Raw genomic sequence first — 16,245 nt, forward strand, 5'->3', positions numbered from 1 at the left:
ATTTTGTTTTTTTTTTTTTTATTGACTTTTGAGGATGAATTTATCCATGAGAATCAAATCTATGCTTTAAAAAATGTTGACTATGTCCAACACAATAATTCAAATATTTGCTTTAAGGAACCTATCGTTATGGGCCATTTTGAACCCTATCGTCATGGGCCACTTTGCCTGATCTGTGATCATTTTTGTGATTTGTTCAGTCATACTCCCCAACCCTAGGATTTCACACAAAACAACCAACCACACATTTTGAGGTGCAGATAGCTTGCTTTATTTTGTTGTTACTATTTCTCAAGGAGGTCCAACAATTGTAACTAATAATCGAATTTATACCTGCATGAAAGGAACTACATCAAATTGACATTCTGGGCAGTTAGTAATGTTGCAGTTGTTTTTAGTTTAACGACAGCTTTATTTTGTTGTTGTTCTTTTTTTTTTTTTTTTTTTTTTTTTTTTTTTTTTGCTGTGGCTCATTGCTTAGTTGCCCCAGTTTCTCAGGTTTCAATTTAAATTTAGAGCTACCACACGAAGGCATTGGCTGCACCCCAGAACCTCCAAGAGTTGCACTGCTCTGGCAAAGGAATACTTGAATAGCTTGGTGAAATGAAGGGATGGCCAGGCGATGTTACTTTTCCAAGCTATCCCCGCATTCTCTATGGTCAGAGACAGTGCAAAATGAGCGAACAAAGTGTTGGCCGTTACACTCTGCTCTGGTAATATCTAAGTCATAATTTTGAGTGTGACATCATCAGAAAATGTAAGACGTTCAAGTGTTGCTTACAGGAGGGTAAATGCAAACATCACCAATGCCTTACATTCCTGATTCAGTAGGTATTGGTGCACATGTCAGGTTACACGCATGGCATCATCTTTTAGGTGGATAGGACATCTTCAGTGGGGAATTTCTCAACCCACTGAGGCATACTTAGACATCAACGTTATGTTGAGGCACAAAGATTGATTAAGTGTTGAGCAGGGTATTCGTTCCATAAGAAACTTTCTCCTGCCAACAGTTAGTTTCAAAAGTTACATTGTAAAATGTCATAAAATAAATGGTACAAAACTTTATAACCGTCAATCCGGCTATATACAGTATGTACATGTCACTAGAAAATGTATATTCTTAGGTCAACAATTATGAAAAGATTGAAATGTATAATTTTGAACTTTGACTCATTTAGGTTGATACACAACTACTTTTTCTTTTTTAATATTTACAGATCAGAAAGATTAGTCCATGTGAATCATGTGTGAAAGGTTAAGAATGAGTAGGAGTATGAGAGCATGGGCTCTCTTAAATAGATCGAATGTTTATATTCACAGTGGCAGAGTCAGATCCAAATTCATTCCCTAGACTAAGGGTATAAAGTCCACCATCTTGTTTCTGTACATCCATGATGATGAGAGTCGTCAGGTCATCTGTGTTTTCAATGTGGAATCTCCCGTGTTGTTCTTGATGTTGAATTTTTCTTCCACCACGGGACCATGTTATTTCCGGGATAGGCTCACCCGTAAAAGCACAGGCTACTGTTAAAACTTTGCCCTCATCAATGCTGATGTCAGAGGGGAGAGCTTCAATTTTAGGTGGAATTCCTTTATGGAACAACAACAAAAATGTTTTAGGAACTGAAAACACAATGATTTACTTTCTACTAAATTGTATGAACTAAAGGCTATACCGTGCTACTAGGCTTATCTACCTCTACCAGTAATTTCATTGCTCACCTCTTATGCCTGCTTTAAGCATTCTACTAGTTGAGCTTTCCAGTTGTGTCATACTAGATTTTCCCATAAAACTGCTGGAACTCATTTCTACAAAGGACTCTTGCATGGAGGACATGCTTTGGGCAGACATGCTTGCAAATTTCATTTCAGTCATGCTGCTAGCACTGCTGCTGCTGAAACTGCTGAAGGAGGCCTCCTGCTTAGAGGCAGACATTTGGACTGACTGAGACGAGAAGCTTCCTTGCAAGCTCGTGTCACCACTTGTCCTCAATACTACCTCTCTGGGAGGTTCTTCAACTAGAGCTGTGGAGCATAGCAGATACACAGTGAACATTGATGACATCCGGTTAATTGGTGACATCTGACATTGACTTGCAGAAATGGAAAACTTACACACACACACACACACACACACACACATAACGTAACCCAAACAATTTGCTGTAGAAGCATAAGCAAATACATACATTTGTCAAGAGCTAGCTCAATGTCTCCAAGAAACGTATCTTTTATATTTCTATCATTGTATTACATGCAGGTGCTAGAATAACTGGGAGAAAAATGATTAGTCATATAGAAAATAATATAGATTTTGTGCATTCTGGAAACAAATGTAACAGGGCACTTGGTAGCTTGGCTTTGAAAGTTAATTTATCCACATATCTGTTTAGCTGTCAAGAAAATTTGTAAGGATGAGGGGAGACCTGTGCCTCTTACTCACGGAATTTAATAAGGCTCATCGGAGTTGGTTGTGCTCGGAAGACAAAGGCAAAAAAACAAAAAATATATAAAGGCCTTAAGCAAGTAAAAAAAAAAAAAAAAAAGAATGGGAAAGATCTACTTACGAAGGACCGTTAAGGAAGCAGTAGCTGAACACTGGCCATGGAAATTTTTGGCCTTAACTGTGTACTTTCCACTGTCGCTTACTGATGCATTTCGGATTTCAAGAGAATATACATTTCTGGAGCGACTTACACTGATATTTGAAGAAACAGAAATCTAAAATGTAAGGGGGAAAAAAAGAAATGTTTCTTGAGCTCTTCAGGAATAGATGTGCCATTTTAAATTTTCTTCAATGACATATTCATAATTAAACTTACTGGCAAGTTGTTTTTAAACCATTCGATTTCAGGGGATGGCTCACCACTGATTTCACAAGAAAAGAGAACATTTTGTCCTTCATTAATATTTTGAGATCTGGGCTGTGAGATGAAGGCTGGAGCATCTGAGAGTTCTTTGCTCAGGGTCAAGTCATACTGACACTTGATGATCCCTTGGCTGGTTTTGCCAATGCAGGTGAGGATCCCTTCATCTTTGTGACCGGCCCGCTTGATGGTTAGGGTCTGATCACTGCCTGAGACACCATATCTGTACTCTTCAGAGTTAGTGAGCTCTACTCCATTCAGTACCCATTTCACATCAGTGGCACCAGCAATGTTGGCTTTTAAGGTCACCTTCTGACCATCAGTTATGCTCATCTGAGTAGAAAATGCTTTAATCTCGGCATGTGTTCTGATTTCTTCTGATGCCTGTGATGTTTTAGTGATTTCCTCATGGACAATGGATTTTTCCAGAGAGGTTGCTTCTGATTTCTTGACTTTTTCAGAAATCTGAACTTTTGAAGCTTCCTCCTTGATGGCTAACTTTTCCTGAGATTTCACTTCTGACATTTTCATTTCTTCAGAAATGAGGGCTTTTTGGGAAATTTCCTCTTGGACAACCGCCTTCTTTTGTGATAAAACTTCAGAGGTCTTTTGCGTAGATACTTTCTGTGCCTCAGTGTCTTTTACAGCTAAAAAAGAAACCTCTGTTAGGTGTTAGGCAAACTTAATTGGAAAGAGGTCCCACCCTTTACTCTTTTGTAGTTCTGCAAGTGGATAAATAATATATACACAAAAAAAGTTGTTATGCATGATTTTTGAGATCAGTGTAATGATTCTTTAAATTGAAGATGGTTCTTATGACTTAAGGGAAAAGTCTCAAAAGAATAGTCAAATTATTTAGGATAGGTGTGGATTTAGGAAATTTTGATTAATAAAAAAATTGAATTATGTTTTAGAAGATTGAAGGAAAGCAACCTAATTTTTTTTTTTTAATTTTTATTTAGTTTTGAGAGGGAGACAGAGACAGTGTGAGCAGGGGAGGGGCAGAGACAAAGGGAGACACAGAATCCGAAGCAGGCTTCAGGCTCCTAGCAGTCAGCACAGAGTCCCATGTGGGGCTCGAACTCACGAACCATGAAATCATGACCTGAGCTGAAGTCGGATGCTTAACCAACTGAGCCACCCAGGTGCCCTTGAAAGCAACTTAATTTTAACTGGGAAAAGTAATATAGCTCTTTTACAAACTGCACTGCTTTGGAAAATTAGCAAGAATGAAAGTTTATGGAAGCAGTACCATTTTGTATATTCACCTGACTTTATTCCTAAATATTCTTGGGATCAGTGGCTGCCTCTTTGGAATCTTAAATAATACCACATATAATTAGGTACCTGATATGTGCTTTTTATGCTACTATTAGGCTTTCTTTAAATACGTGTATTTGTGTACAAATGGTATTCTGGAATTTGGAAAACAGTTTTACTGGGTACCTCAGTCAGTTAACTGTCCAACTCTTGATTTTGACTCAGGTCATGATCACAGTAAGTGAGAAGAAGCCCCACATCTGGCTCTTCCCTGACAGAGTACGGTCTGCTTGGGATTCTCTCTCTCCCTCTCTGCCCCTCCCCTGCTCATGCTCTCTCTCACTTTCTTGCTCTCAAAATAAATAAATAAACATTAAACCTTAAAAAATGAAAACAGTTTTACTTTAATATTTGTGTGTGTGTGTGTGTATGTGTATGTAAGGGAGAATGTTTAGAAAGTTTCCTTAATATCGTTTTTCTGAAAAATATTGGTACGAACAAAAGCCAACCTACCTTTTATAGTTAATTTACAGCTAGAGGACACAGATCCAGCTGAATTTGTTATGGTGCAAGTATAAAGCCCGCTGTCAGAAGTATCAGTCTTATGAACTTCTAAGAAGAAAACTCCTTTGTCTTCAGAGAGTTTATATTTACTTCCTTGTGTAAGAGCCTGTAGAATGCAAGTTATTTGAGTGTTAAAAAGTGAGTTAAGTTTAAACATTTTTGGGGAGATGGAGATGAGGGAAGAAGTTAGATTTTTAGGAGATACCATCAGGAGATAATTAAGAAATGGTTACCTTTCCATCCTTTGTCCAGATGACTGTCGGCCGTGGTTCTCCAGTAGCTTTAACTGAAAATTTAGCAATGCTGTCTGAAGAAGCAGTTGTATCCTGCAGCCCAGTAACAATTACTGGTTTGGAGGAAATTGGTTCAGGAGCTTTTGCTTCCGTTTTCTTGGTTTCTGTAGACTCAGCAGTTTTCTGAACTGCTTTCTTAGTTTCTGATGCGCTTGACACCTGCTCATGGATACTCTTAAAGGCTTGTCCTGTAAACTGGAAGTTAGTTTTGGAAGTTCCACCTTCACTAGATATCTCGCAAATGTATTCTCCACAATCCGATTCCGTGAGGTTATGGATCTTGAGCTCATAGGTACCATCTGCTGAAAAATGAAACTGGAAATGCCCATTTTCCTTCAGTTTCTTGCCATCTTTATACCAGGTGATCTCTTTTGCACATAATGCACTACTTTCGACTGCGCAGGTCAGCTTTGCAATATCTTTAGAAGCTTCAGCCTTCAGGGACTGAGTTATCTTGGGTGGGACGGAGACTCGGAGCTGCTGAGCTTTCTCTGTCGGTGTGGGTTTTGTCTCTGTGGGTGATACGGATTTTGGGTGAGAAGTAACTGGTTCTGGGGATTTCACTCGTTTTGGAGCCTTACTGGTTTCTGGAGATTTCACTCGAGGCTCTGGGGATTTGACTCTCGGTGGTGATGTCACAGCCTTTTCAGTAGCCCTGGCCTTTTGAACAGTCAGAGTAAACTGTGCTTCTTGCTTCCCTTCACTGTTTTCTACCACCACGCTGTAGTTGCCCTCATCAGAAGCCTGGACTGAAGAGATCTCAAAGGTCGATTTGTACTTTGTGGTGGTCACTTGGTGGCGGGCAGAGGTACTTATCACTTGTCCTCCACGCAGCCAGATCACAGTGGGTACCGGCTCACCATCTGTGTCGCAAGAAAACCTTGCGGACTCGCCTTCATACACGGTTATGGACCTTGGCTTTGTTAGAATTCTTGCGGCCAGAGTCGTCTTGATCTTTCTGTGTGTGGATTTTTCTTCCAGCGACTTTTCTTCTACTGCAGTGCTTTTCATTTCTGCAGAGGCGTGGTGTTCATACGCTAAGAGACTTTCCCTTGTCTCTGTCATCTGTGACTTCACTTCCCTGACTGAAGAAGAAGCTTCCATCTCAGATGTTTTCTTAAATGATGAAACCGCATACTCCTCTGTTCTTGTTAGCTCAGGGAAGACAGACCGGGGGACCTCTTCGTCTCTGCGTCGGGAAGCATAGGTGGTGTAATCCCCGCCTGTTACATCCAAGGTCGCGTAGTCTGAAGCCTCACCTTTGTAGTTGGTGCACACAGCACGGTATGTTCCACTGTCCTCGGTGTGACAGTCCAGAATTTCCAGGGTCAGGACCCCGCTCATGTTGGTGTAACGAATCTTACTGCTTTCTTGGAGTTCAACGCCATTATGGTACCATTTAACCTCGGCAGTTGGCTTAGACTGAACGTTTAAGATAAAACGTGTATTTTGGCCATATGGTACCCTGTGGGAGCGCATTCTCAGTGTGATTCGAGGCGCATGGTCCAGCGTAAAAGGCTGCTGACTCAAAACTTCATACATCCTTTCTGATGTCTTCTGAGTCTTTAAAGCAGCTTTCATGGACTCGTACCTGGAAAAGATATCAAATCTTGCGGACCTCTCAAATCTTGAGAGTGATCTCTCACTGGACACAGGGCTGGGGGAACGTGGGCGAGTTCTCTCTGGAGTAGGAGACCTTCTTTCTGTGTCCTCTTCATATTCCTCCTCTGGATGTCGACGTGGCCGGATCAGCTCGGACACTGGCCTCATTAACTCAATGTAGGTTGGAGACAGGGAACGCCGCCGCCTCAGTAGTCTAGACACAGATGAGGAGGACTCTCTTTGAGCATGTTTTGAGATTTCATATTCTTCCTCAATTTCTGTTATTTCTGTCACTTCTCTCTGTCGCCTGGATTTCTTTCTAGACTTTTCCTCCTTTGACATGTGTTCAAGCTCACTTTTGTATTCCGACAGTCGCTGAGTGGTAGTAACTGGGCGAAGCAACTCTTCATCTTCTTTCTCGGCCATGATCCTTTGCCGTTGTTTCGGCTGTCTGTAGGAGGCCCGGGCGTGCCGTTCCCGCAGTTCTGCATAACTTGTGCTAGTCTCCTCCTTCATGGGGATGTGATAGGTTGAATATCTGAAGTCTTTTTTTGTTTCCTCCACCTTGACATGAGCTTGTGGTGAAGAGTAACGCAGGCTAGAAAGCTCAAAACGTGGAGGGCTTCGGCTTGGTGGTGAGGCTGAGAAGCCTAATTCAAGCTCTTCTTCAAGACGCAGCCTCTCTTCCTCTGTCCTTTTCATTGCCAAGTAGTCATCAATAGGCAGGAGAAGTTCTTCATCTGACATGTCTCCAAGAGAACGTCTTCTAGGTCTGTAATAAAAGTCATAATCAGGAGAAGGTGTGCGGCGGCGGGCTGGTCTCACCATTTCAAGATCATCTTGGGACAGTTTGGGAATACGCCATCTAGGTCTGTATTGATCTGTAATGCGTGGAAGAGGCATCACATAGAACTGTTCCCATCTGGAAAGGCGGATGCGCTTGGGTCTTTTCTGTACAACTCTGTCAATTTTCCCAGGCATTTCATATTGATCACGTATCTTTTTGTACCATTTCATGTCAGACATAGGCACAAATTGCTTAATGCGTTGGTCTTCTTCTATTAGAGTCTGTTTGTATTTGCGTGGCTCTGGTACTTCATAAGGCATACGGAGTTTTCGCTCTTCCTTCTTTTCTTCCGTCTCAAGTCGGAATTCCCCTTTTACGGTCTTGGTGCTTACAGCTGGTTTGTAAAGGATGGCAGCTTCTCTCAGAGCCTCTTGGGCCACCTGGGTCAGTGGCACCGTTTCAGTGCCAGAAAGGATTTCCGCCATTCTTAGTGTCTTGTCAATTTGCTTTTGTACGTGTCGTTCACGCTCCTCCTTACTCTTGAATTCTTGTTTGACATACCTTAGGCGTTCCACTTGTAGGTGAGCCTGGCAGCTGGTAGATCCAGCTTTGTTTGTGGCTGTGACCCTATAATAACCTGTGTCTTCAGGCAAAGTGTCCCTGATGTGCAAAGCATAATAATCCAAGCCTTCATGGAGAATTTCAATGTTAGGCCCAAGGGACAGTGGCTGACCATCTTTCTCCCATTTTAATGTTGGTGGGGGGATGCCAGACACTCTGATCTCAAAGCAGACACTTTGGCCTTCTTGGCACTCTGCGTTTGCCAGCAGCCGTTTGAACATGGGTCTTAAGGTTGTATCTGTTGGCGGTGGGTGTGGGGTTACAGTCAGCTTTGCCTTACAGCTGTCCTCACCATATTTGTTCCTTGCCACAACAGTATATTCAGCATCATCATCCATAGTTACACTGCTGATTGTTAACTGGTAAAGACCCTTGTCAGACTCAAAGGTGTACTTTGCATCATCATCACCTGGTTTGATTTTCTGACCTGACTTATACCATGTTACACGAGGCTCGGGGTGGACAGTTATAGTTACTCCAAACCGGACATTTTCACCCACATAAGCTGTCTTGTTATAGAGAGGCAAGGTAAATTCTGGTGGCCTTTCCAGAAGTCTCATTGTGTCAGTTCTGCGCTTAATTTTCTTCATGGTTCTACGGCAGTAATAGTCATAAGTTTCTCTCACACCTTTAACAAATAGCTCTGCATAAGAACTGTCTTCACCGTAGTCATTGACTACTTTGCATCTGTAGGTACCATCATCAAATCTGGTAATGTCTTTGATGTACATGGTGGCTACTCCATCTGCATAGGTGATTTCATATTTCTCACTGTTCTCCAGCTGTCTGACTCCAAAGTACCAAGTCACTTGGGTAGACTGATCATAATTTTCAATTTTGCATACGTATTTGGCATATCCTCCTTCTTCGCCAACTGCATGCATTATCTGTCCAGAAACAGGGCCAATTTCAATGGATGCTACTTTAACTTTAGCAACACTGACTCCCCTCTGAGATCGAATTGCACCGCCGCAAGAGATTCGGGCTGCTGACACAACCATGTTGAGGTCTTTCTTGATCAGAGTGTGGTAGTAACGCCGGTGTTTTAATGTTCTGATGACTTTAGTACTGACTCTTTCTATCTTCTGCTTCAGCCATGGATGCTGGAGTGCCTCAGATGCTGTCATGCGAGATTTTCTCTCTTTCACTAACAGCCGGTCAACAAAATCCATGGCTTCGAGGCTAATCTCTTTGAATGCTTCTTCATCAAAAGTATATTCGGCATTCATGATGTTCTCAATTATCTGTTGGTTAGTTTCTGCCAGGAATGGATTAATACCACTTAACAGCACATACACGAGCGTGCCAAGTGACCACATGTCTGTGGCAGTGCTGACAACATCATGCTGGTGGACTTCAGGTGCATAGTATTCTGGGGCAGTGAACAGAAGCCTGAAGTTGTCCCCTGGCTTCAGCTGACGGGCTTGACCAAATTCTATGATTTTAATGACGGAGCTCCTTCTTGTTTGGTAAATGATATTTTCTGGTCTAATGTCAAAGTGTCCAATATTATGACTATGTAAGAACTCAAGTGCTTCACAGACCTGGCGAACATAACTTACAATCTCTCTTTCGTTAAGTTCAAAAGCGCTTGTGTTAATGCGTTCAAATATGTCAAGTCCTGATATGAACTCAAAGATCATAACTAATTCTTCCATGCTCTCAAATGATTCGTGGAGGTATAAGATGTTTCTGTGTCTAGCAATGTTTAGAATGGAAATTTCCTTCTTTACCAAAACCTGGTCAGTCCCTTTGACTTTAACAAATTTGGCCATGTAAGTCTTCTTTGAGGATGTTTCAACACAACGGTGGACAATTCCAAATTGACCACGCCCAAGATCTTCAGCAATCATATATTTCTCATAGAGTTCCTTAGTTGAAGAGTGAGATGCTTTAGTCATGGAAACTTCCCTGGTTTCGTCTACCTCTTCATCATAGTTCATAGCTCTGGTCTTGTCTTCTTTGGTTATGGTTGGCTCTGAAGGCTCAGAAGGCTTACTCAGGCCAAATTTGTTTTCAGCTATCACACGGAACTGGTAGCTTGTTTTTCCAAATAAGTTGACCACGGTGTAACGTGTTTCTCGGGCCTGTCCTACACGGATCCATCTTTCTGCAGTAGTGGCACATTTTTCGACAATGTAGTTGGTGATTTTGCTGCCACCATCAGAAGCTGGCTCAGTCCATGTTAAGTTGACAGAATCTCGTGAGACATCACTAACTTTGACTCCTCTGGGTGGGTCAGGAACATCTGCCACATCTAGTTCAACAGTCTTCTGATCAATTCCAAATCTGTTCTTAGCACAGACCACATAGAAACCAGCATCTTTTCTCTCTACTCCATTGGGGAAAACAAGTGATGTGAAAGATCTTGTGACAATAACTTGGTAGTGTCCATTATTGTCGATCAGATCTTGTCCTTTCTGCCAGGTGATCACAGGATCTGGTTTGCCACTGAAAGGGATCTTGATGCTGACCACCTCACCTCGGAGAGCGTGAACCGCTCCCATGCCTTCAAGAGTTTTAGGCAAGTGTATCTTAGCTGGAACTGTATCAGAATAAAAGAAGAAAGAATATAATTTAGCAATACCCAACACTATTTAAGTGCAACAAACACCCCCCCACGAACCCTAATTAATATATCATCTAGCACCAAACTGATGTTTATAGATTTGTAGTATTTACCTTCCACTTCCAAGGAAGCCGTGCCAGACACAGATCCCCCTTGGTTGGTAGCTCTGACTTGATAAACTGTGGCATCATCATCTGTGACACTTGCAATGATGAGCTGGTGGTAACCACCCTTAAACTCTTGAATCCTATACTTTAATCCATCTGCAATGATTTCTTTGCCTTGTCTGTACCATTTCACAATAGGTTTTGGGTGACCAGTCACTTTGCAGACCAGGGTAGCATTGCTCTGATATCTGACATTTAGATTTCTCAGTTCCTCTTTAAAGTGTGGCGCCTGAATTGGGACATCAGATTTAGGAATGGCAGGTTCTGATATTTCACTCCATTCACTTTCCCCACCTAGGTTTTCACATTTCACACGGAACTCATATTCAAGACCTTCAATAAGGTTTTGCACTGAAAAGACAGTTTCTCGAATTTCTTCTGTTGTCACAGCAATCCATTTATTCTGCTTCTTCTCACGTTTCTCAAGGTAGTAATTTCTAATCTTTGCACCTCCATCACTGGCAGGTGGCTTCCAAGCCACAACACAAGAATCTTTTGTGAGAGCAGTAATAGTTGGTTTGCCAGGAGCACTTGGCTTTTCTGTTTCAAAGAAACAAAAAGGATTTTAGTCATGAGGTGAAACAAGCAGCTCTATTAAAAACTTAGTTTTCAAAAATAAAATTTTATGAACTCCAAAGTTCTAAGAATAGCTATTCCAGAAAAACGAAATGGGTTACTTTATACTAAGAAACTTATCAAAACACAAAGTTCCTTTTTAAAGAAGATGGGGTTTGTTTTTGCCCTTCAAGATGTGCAAAAATTCAATTTAAATGGGATAAAAGGTGCTTGTACTTTGCCTGAGTCTTGACTGTTTCCTTTCAAAAGTTATTTCTATTAACAAGAGTTTTACGTAAAGATGGAATTTTGCCATATGAAGATTGTAGAGATTGTACAAGAGGTTGTACTCACCGAAAGGACTCTTAATGATCACAACTGAGGCAACCTCTAGGGGGTCACTGATGCCAAAAGTGTTCTGAGCCGAAACTCGGAAGTAATAGCCAGCATTTTCTGTGAGGTTTACAATTCTACAGGTTGTCACTGAGATGGCTGAAGACACCAATTGCCATTCAGCCCCTTCCCTGGCCTCACATTTCTCCACCACATAGTTGGTGATCCAGGAGCCTCCATCATCTGCAGGCGGTTTCCAGCTGATCACTGCAGAGTTCTTCAATAGAGCTTCTATCACAATTGGTCCTGTAGGTTTGTCGGGTTTATCTGTTGGGAGAAAACACAATTGTAGTGTTTTTTTTTTTTTTTTTTTTTTGTAGTGTGTCTCCTGAGATCTATTTTTTCTTCAAAAATTAAAAAAAAAAAAAAACAACAAACTAAACTAAAACGAAATACCTTGTATTTCTACATCAAGGATGGCATCAACTGTTCCAAAAACATTGCTGAGCTGAACTTTATATTTCCCAGCATGAGTCTTACGTTGGACATTCTTCAGGACAAGATGAGTATAGTGCTCAGTGTTTTCAATAGTAATGTTTTCTGAGTTTTGCAAAAGTTTCTGGCCATAGAACCAAGTGATGGCAGGTACTGGACGACCAATGTACATAACGTGAAGTCGAAGTGTCGAACCCACAGCACCATAATACTTCTCTTTCAGTGGGTAGCCAGGATGGAACTGCGGTGTTGCTTGTAGGAGAAGCTTACTACTGGTTTCTACCTCTCCAACCTCATTTGTAGCTATACAGGTATAAACACCTTCATCTTCTTGTTCCTCTGTCATTACTGTTAAAGTATGTGTGCGTCCATCTGAAGACATTTTGTACTTCCGGCTTTGTACCAGCTCCTTACCAAACCGGTACCATTTAATATCAGGAAGAGGCCTTCCAACAATCTGGCATGAGAGTTGAGCAGCTTCGCCCAACTTGGTGGTAACATCCTTCATTTCTTTGCGCACTCCTGGAGCCTCTCCAGCTGAAGGATATGAAAGATAATATTAATGTATTAATATTACTACCAAATCTGTAATCCTCTGTCCTTGTATATCAGGAATGAATTTATCCTTTTGACTAACACTTTATTAGATACCATGGTTTATATATGAGTCTAATTCTTAAAAATTTCATAGTGCTTTTCCTGGGGTCCTATGGAAAACAGGGATTCAGTGAGCACACCATTACATTATTATGTAGAGTGACTTTTCCCTTTACATTGGGAGACATCAACAATGTATAGGAGTGGGATGCCTGGGTGGCTCAGTCAGTTAAGCATCTGACTCTTGATATCAACTCAGGTCATGATCCCAATGTTGTGGGATTGAGCCCCACATTGGGCTCCACGCTGAGGGTGGAGCCGGCTTGGGATTCCCTCTCTCCCTCTCTCTGCCCCTGTCCCACTCTCGTTCTCACTCTCACTCTCACTAAAAAACAATGTATAGGGGCTTGGAGAAGTATGAATTATGTCTATAAATCTGTAGTATCTTGGCCCTTGTTTAGGTTCTGCACCTAATATCTACTGAAGTTATGTGCTTGGAATGACTTCCTGTAGAATGTATTGGCTATTCCATGTGTGTGTATATGCCAAAGTGAGTGATTCTGCCCAAACACTTGGCCTCCAATAAAGTTTTCTAGATATCTACTTAATATAGGGAAAGAATTAGCCTTAACATGTTACTTAGTTTGTAGGTCATGAGCAGAGAACTAATGCCAACTTACATGTTAGTTTAGTCTTTACAGACATAGCAGTTCTTCGAGGTCTGCTAAGCCCAGTCTCATTCTCAGCAAAAACTCTGAATTCATATTCAGTAGATTCTAGCAGACCCCCTATTGTGAATTGCCTGTCCTTGATGCGGTCCTTATTGCTCTTCTTCCAGGCACTGTCTCCAGACTGCCTATATTCAACCCAGTATCCAAGGATTTCTTTGCCACCATCACATTCAGGTTTCTCCCACTGTAGAGTGACGCTGTCTTTGGATATTGAAAGAATCTCAAGTTCTCCAGGTTGGCTTGGCTTATCTGAAATATTTTAAAACAATTGAAAAGGGAATCAGCTTTATTGCTGAAATAAAAGAGAAAGACCAAGATGGCTTGCCTCTATGATTTGAAACCCTTTAGAAACTCTCTCCTTACCAAATGGATCTTTGCAAACAACTGGTTCAGAAGCAGGGCTGGTCTCACTTAGGCCAACATCATTCTGTGCAATGATGCGGAACTGATATTCAGCATCAGGAACAAGCCCAGTGACAGTGTACATTGTGGTCGTTATCTGAGTCTTGTTGTGTCTGACCCACTTGTCAGTTGATGTCTCCTTGCGTTCAATGTAGTAGCCTGTGACTCGAGAACCACCATCGTCTTTGGGCCGGGACCAGGACAGGCTGACAGAACTCTTGGTCACATCAAGTACTTCTGGAGGATTGCTTGGAGGCTCTGGAGGATCTGGATATAAAGTAGGAAACGTGTTAAGAGTACAACCCCATATCTTGTAAGCTGATGGCTTACAAAACAAAAGAGTACTGAAAGAATTTTTACAGTGTTGTGGTTGGAAGAGTACTTACTCAGTGGTGTTTTTGGTATGACTGGTTCCTCAGACTTCAAAGGTTTGCTTATGCCAAACTGGTTTTCAGCTGAAACACGGAAATGGTATTCCACATTCTCTTTGAGGCCTTTTACAACCAGAGATGTACCTCGGACTCTGGAATCAATGGTATACCAGGCGGCTTTAGACACTTCTCGTCTCTCAAGAATATAGCCTAAGATGTCGGCACCGCCATCATCGGCAGGGGGTCTCCAACTGACCCTTACAGAGCGAGCTTGTATGTCGTCATATTCAAGTGGCCCTTCAGGAGTGTTGGGATTTCCTATCACCCTGACTTTGATGTAAACAGCCTTCTTGCCACACTTGTTTTCCAGAACCAGGTCATAAGTGCCAGAGTCATCCCTGTCTGCTTCTTTGATTACAAGCTCAGTGTGTGTTTCAGAGGTTGCAATCATGGCACGTTTACTAATATCTTGGCCTTCCTTGGTCCATTTACATATTGGGAATGGTTTTCCTTTGATTGGTATGGTAAGTCTGATGACTCCACCTTGTCTTACAAAGATACCTTCTTGGTATCTTTCATCAAGTTCATAATCAGGATATTCTGGGAAAAAAGATCCAGTTACAATTAGCATTTTTGTGGGGTGGATGGTAAGAAACAAATCTTAAGACAATCATAGCAGAAAGTAAATGATCGTATGTCTTACCGAGCATTTCAGTGACTTTGACTGTTCCTGGTACCTCAGCAGGCTCCCCAGGTCCACCAGCGTTACAGGCTAGGACCCGGAATCTGTATTCAGCGCCCTGAGGTAGGTGTGTTAGAGTATACTCCCGAATCTTGGTTGGAGTGGTGTTACATTTGGTCCATTCGTGTTGATCTACTTTTTGCATTTCAATCAAATAGCCTGTGACTTTAGATCCTCCTTCATCTTCTGGAACACTCCAGGCCAGGGAGACTGATGTCCTTGTTGTATCAGTAACTCTTGGGTTTTGCGGCTTTCCTGGAGGAGCTGGGAATAAGACAACAACATATTGTTAAAGTTGCTGCAAAGCTGAAAATCAACTGTGCCACCTAACATTCAGTTGTGTAAACATGAACTGTTGGCATTAGAATACACTGTTGTTAAAAATACTCAAAACTCTTTTTCCTTTGTCTTAAATGTGCTTTATTTATGATTACTGCCATCTTATGTTCATTATCAGCTTTTAAAGTGCTTTCAGAGATATTGTTCTAAACATTTAACACTGATATAGGGCATATATTTTAAGTCCCTTTTTTTTTTTTAAAGAGTAGGGAATAGACTCAAGAGGAGAATAAAAAATTACTTGCCAAAAGTTGCTAGGGGCTGGAGTGGGGAGGGGATTGGTGACAAATGAACTTTTTGGGCTAATGAAAGTATTCTGTATTTTTATTGTGGTGGTGGTTATATAACAGGACCTTTTCAAAACTTAGAATTACATATTTCAGAAGGGTAAATTTTACTACATTAAATTATACCTCGATACATTGACTTAATACAAAATGTATTTACCAATTGGATCCATGGCAACGATGGGTTTGGAAGGACGACTTGGTTTTCCGGTCCCTCTCACATTAATGGCTGTGACACGGTGTTCATATTCTAAGCCTTCAATAAGGCCAGTGGAACGGTACCGTGTCATAGTCACTGGTACTTTATTTACACGGACCCATCGATCTGCTCTCACTTCTTTGCGCTCTATAATATATCCAGTCACTTGGGAGCCACCATCATTTTCTGGTGGATACCAAGTCAGTGTCATGCCATCACGGGAGACATCAAATATCTGTAATGTTTCTGGAGGTCCAGGAATACCTGCAGCAAGACAGAGGTAAACACATTATGGCAATGGGAATAAATTAAAATAAAGACGCCTACATTTCTGTGTGTCTTAGCTTTTTAAGTAGTATATAAGGCTTGTGACCCTTTTTCTAATGTTTTCATTTTTGTACTTTTCTTGAGGTTCCTCACTTTCTTCTATTTTATAAACATTTATTAAGCACACATTCTGT

General features: G+C 41.4%; 1 protein-coding gene across 49 annotated transcripts in view; it reads right to left on the bottom strand.

The window, feature by feature from the left end:
• Positions 1-247: 247 nt before the first annotated feature.
• The window catches only part of TTN (titin), a 277,493-nt gene continuing 261,495 nt past the window's right edge, over positions 248-16,245 (bottom strand). For 48 of the 49 annotated variants that reach the window (XM_086719030.1, XM_086719018.1, XM_086719009.1 and 45 more), the window contains 14 exons: positions 15,746-16,048; positions 14,921-15,223; positions 14,233-14,817; positions 13,808-14,113; positions 13,394-13,693; positions 12,078-12,653; positions 11,643-11,948; positions 10,680-11,273; positions 4,928-10,542; positions 4,644-4,800; positions 2,826-3,517; positions 2,571-2,724; positions 1,726-2,028; positions 248-1,593 (listed from right to left, as the gene is read on the bottom strand). In XM_086719030.1, coding sequence (XP_086575156.1) covers positions 1,295-1,593; positions 1,726-2,028; positions 2,571-2,724; positions 2,826-3,517; positions 4,644-4,800; positions 4,928-10,542; positions 10,680-11,273; positions 11,643-11,948; positions 12,078-12,653; positions 13,394-13,693; positions 13,808-14,113; positions 14,233-14,817; positions 14,921-15,223; positions 15,746-16,048 — 10,493 coding nt within the window. In that variant the 3' untranslated portion in view covers positions 248-1,294. The remainder of the gene's footprint in view (positions 1,594-1,725; positions 2,029-2,570; positions 2,725-2,825; positions 3,518-4,643; positions 4,801-4,927; positions 10,543-10,679; positions 11,274-11,642; positions 11,949-12,077; positions 12,654-13,393; positions 13,694-13,807; positions 14,114-14,232; positions 14,818-14,920; positions 15,224-15,745; positions 16,049-16,245) is intronic. The other variant, XM_086719020.1, reaches the window with a different exon arrangement.

This window comes from Puma concolor, chromosome C1, assembly GCF_028749965.1.
Source record: "Puma concolor isolate L17-30 chromosome C1, mPumCon1.1.hap2, whole genome shotgun sequence".
Lineage (NCBI taxonomy): Eukaryota > Metazoa > Chordata > Mammalia > Carnivora > Felidae > Puma > Puma concolor.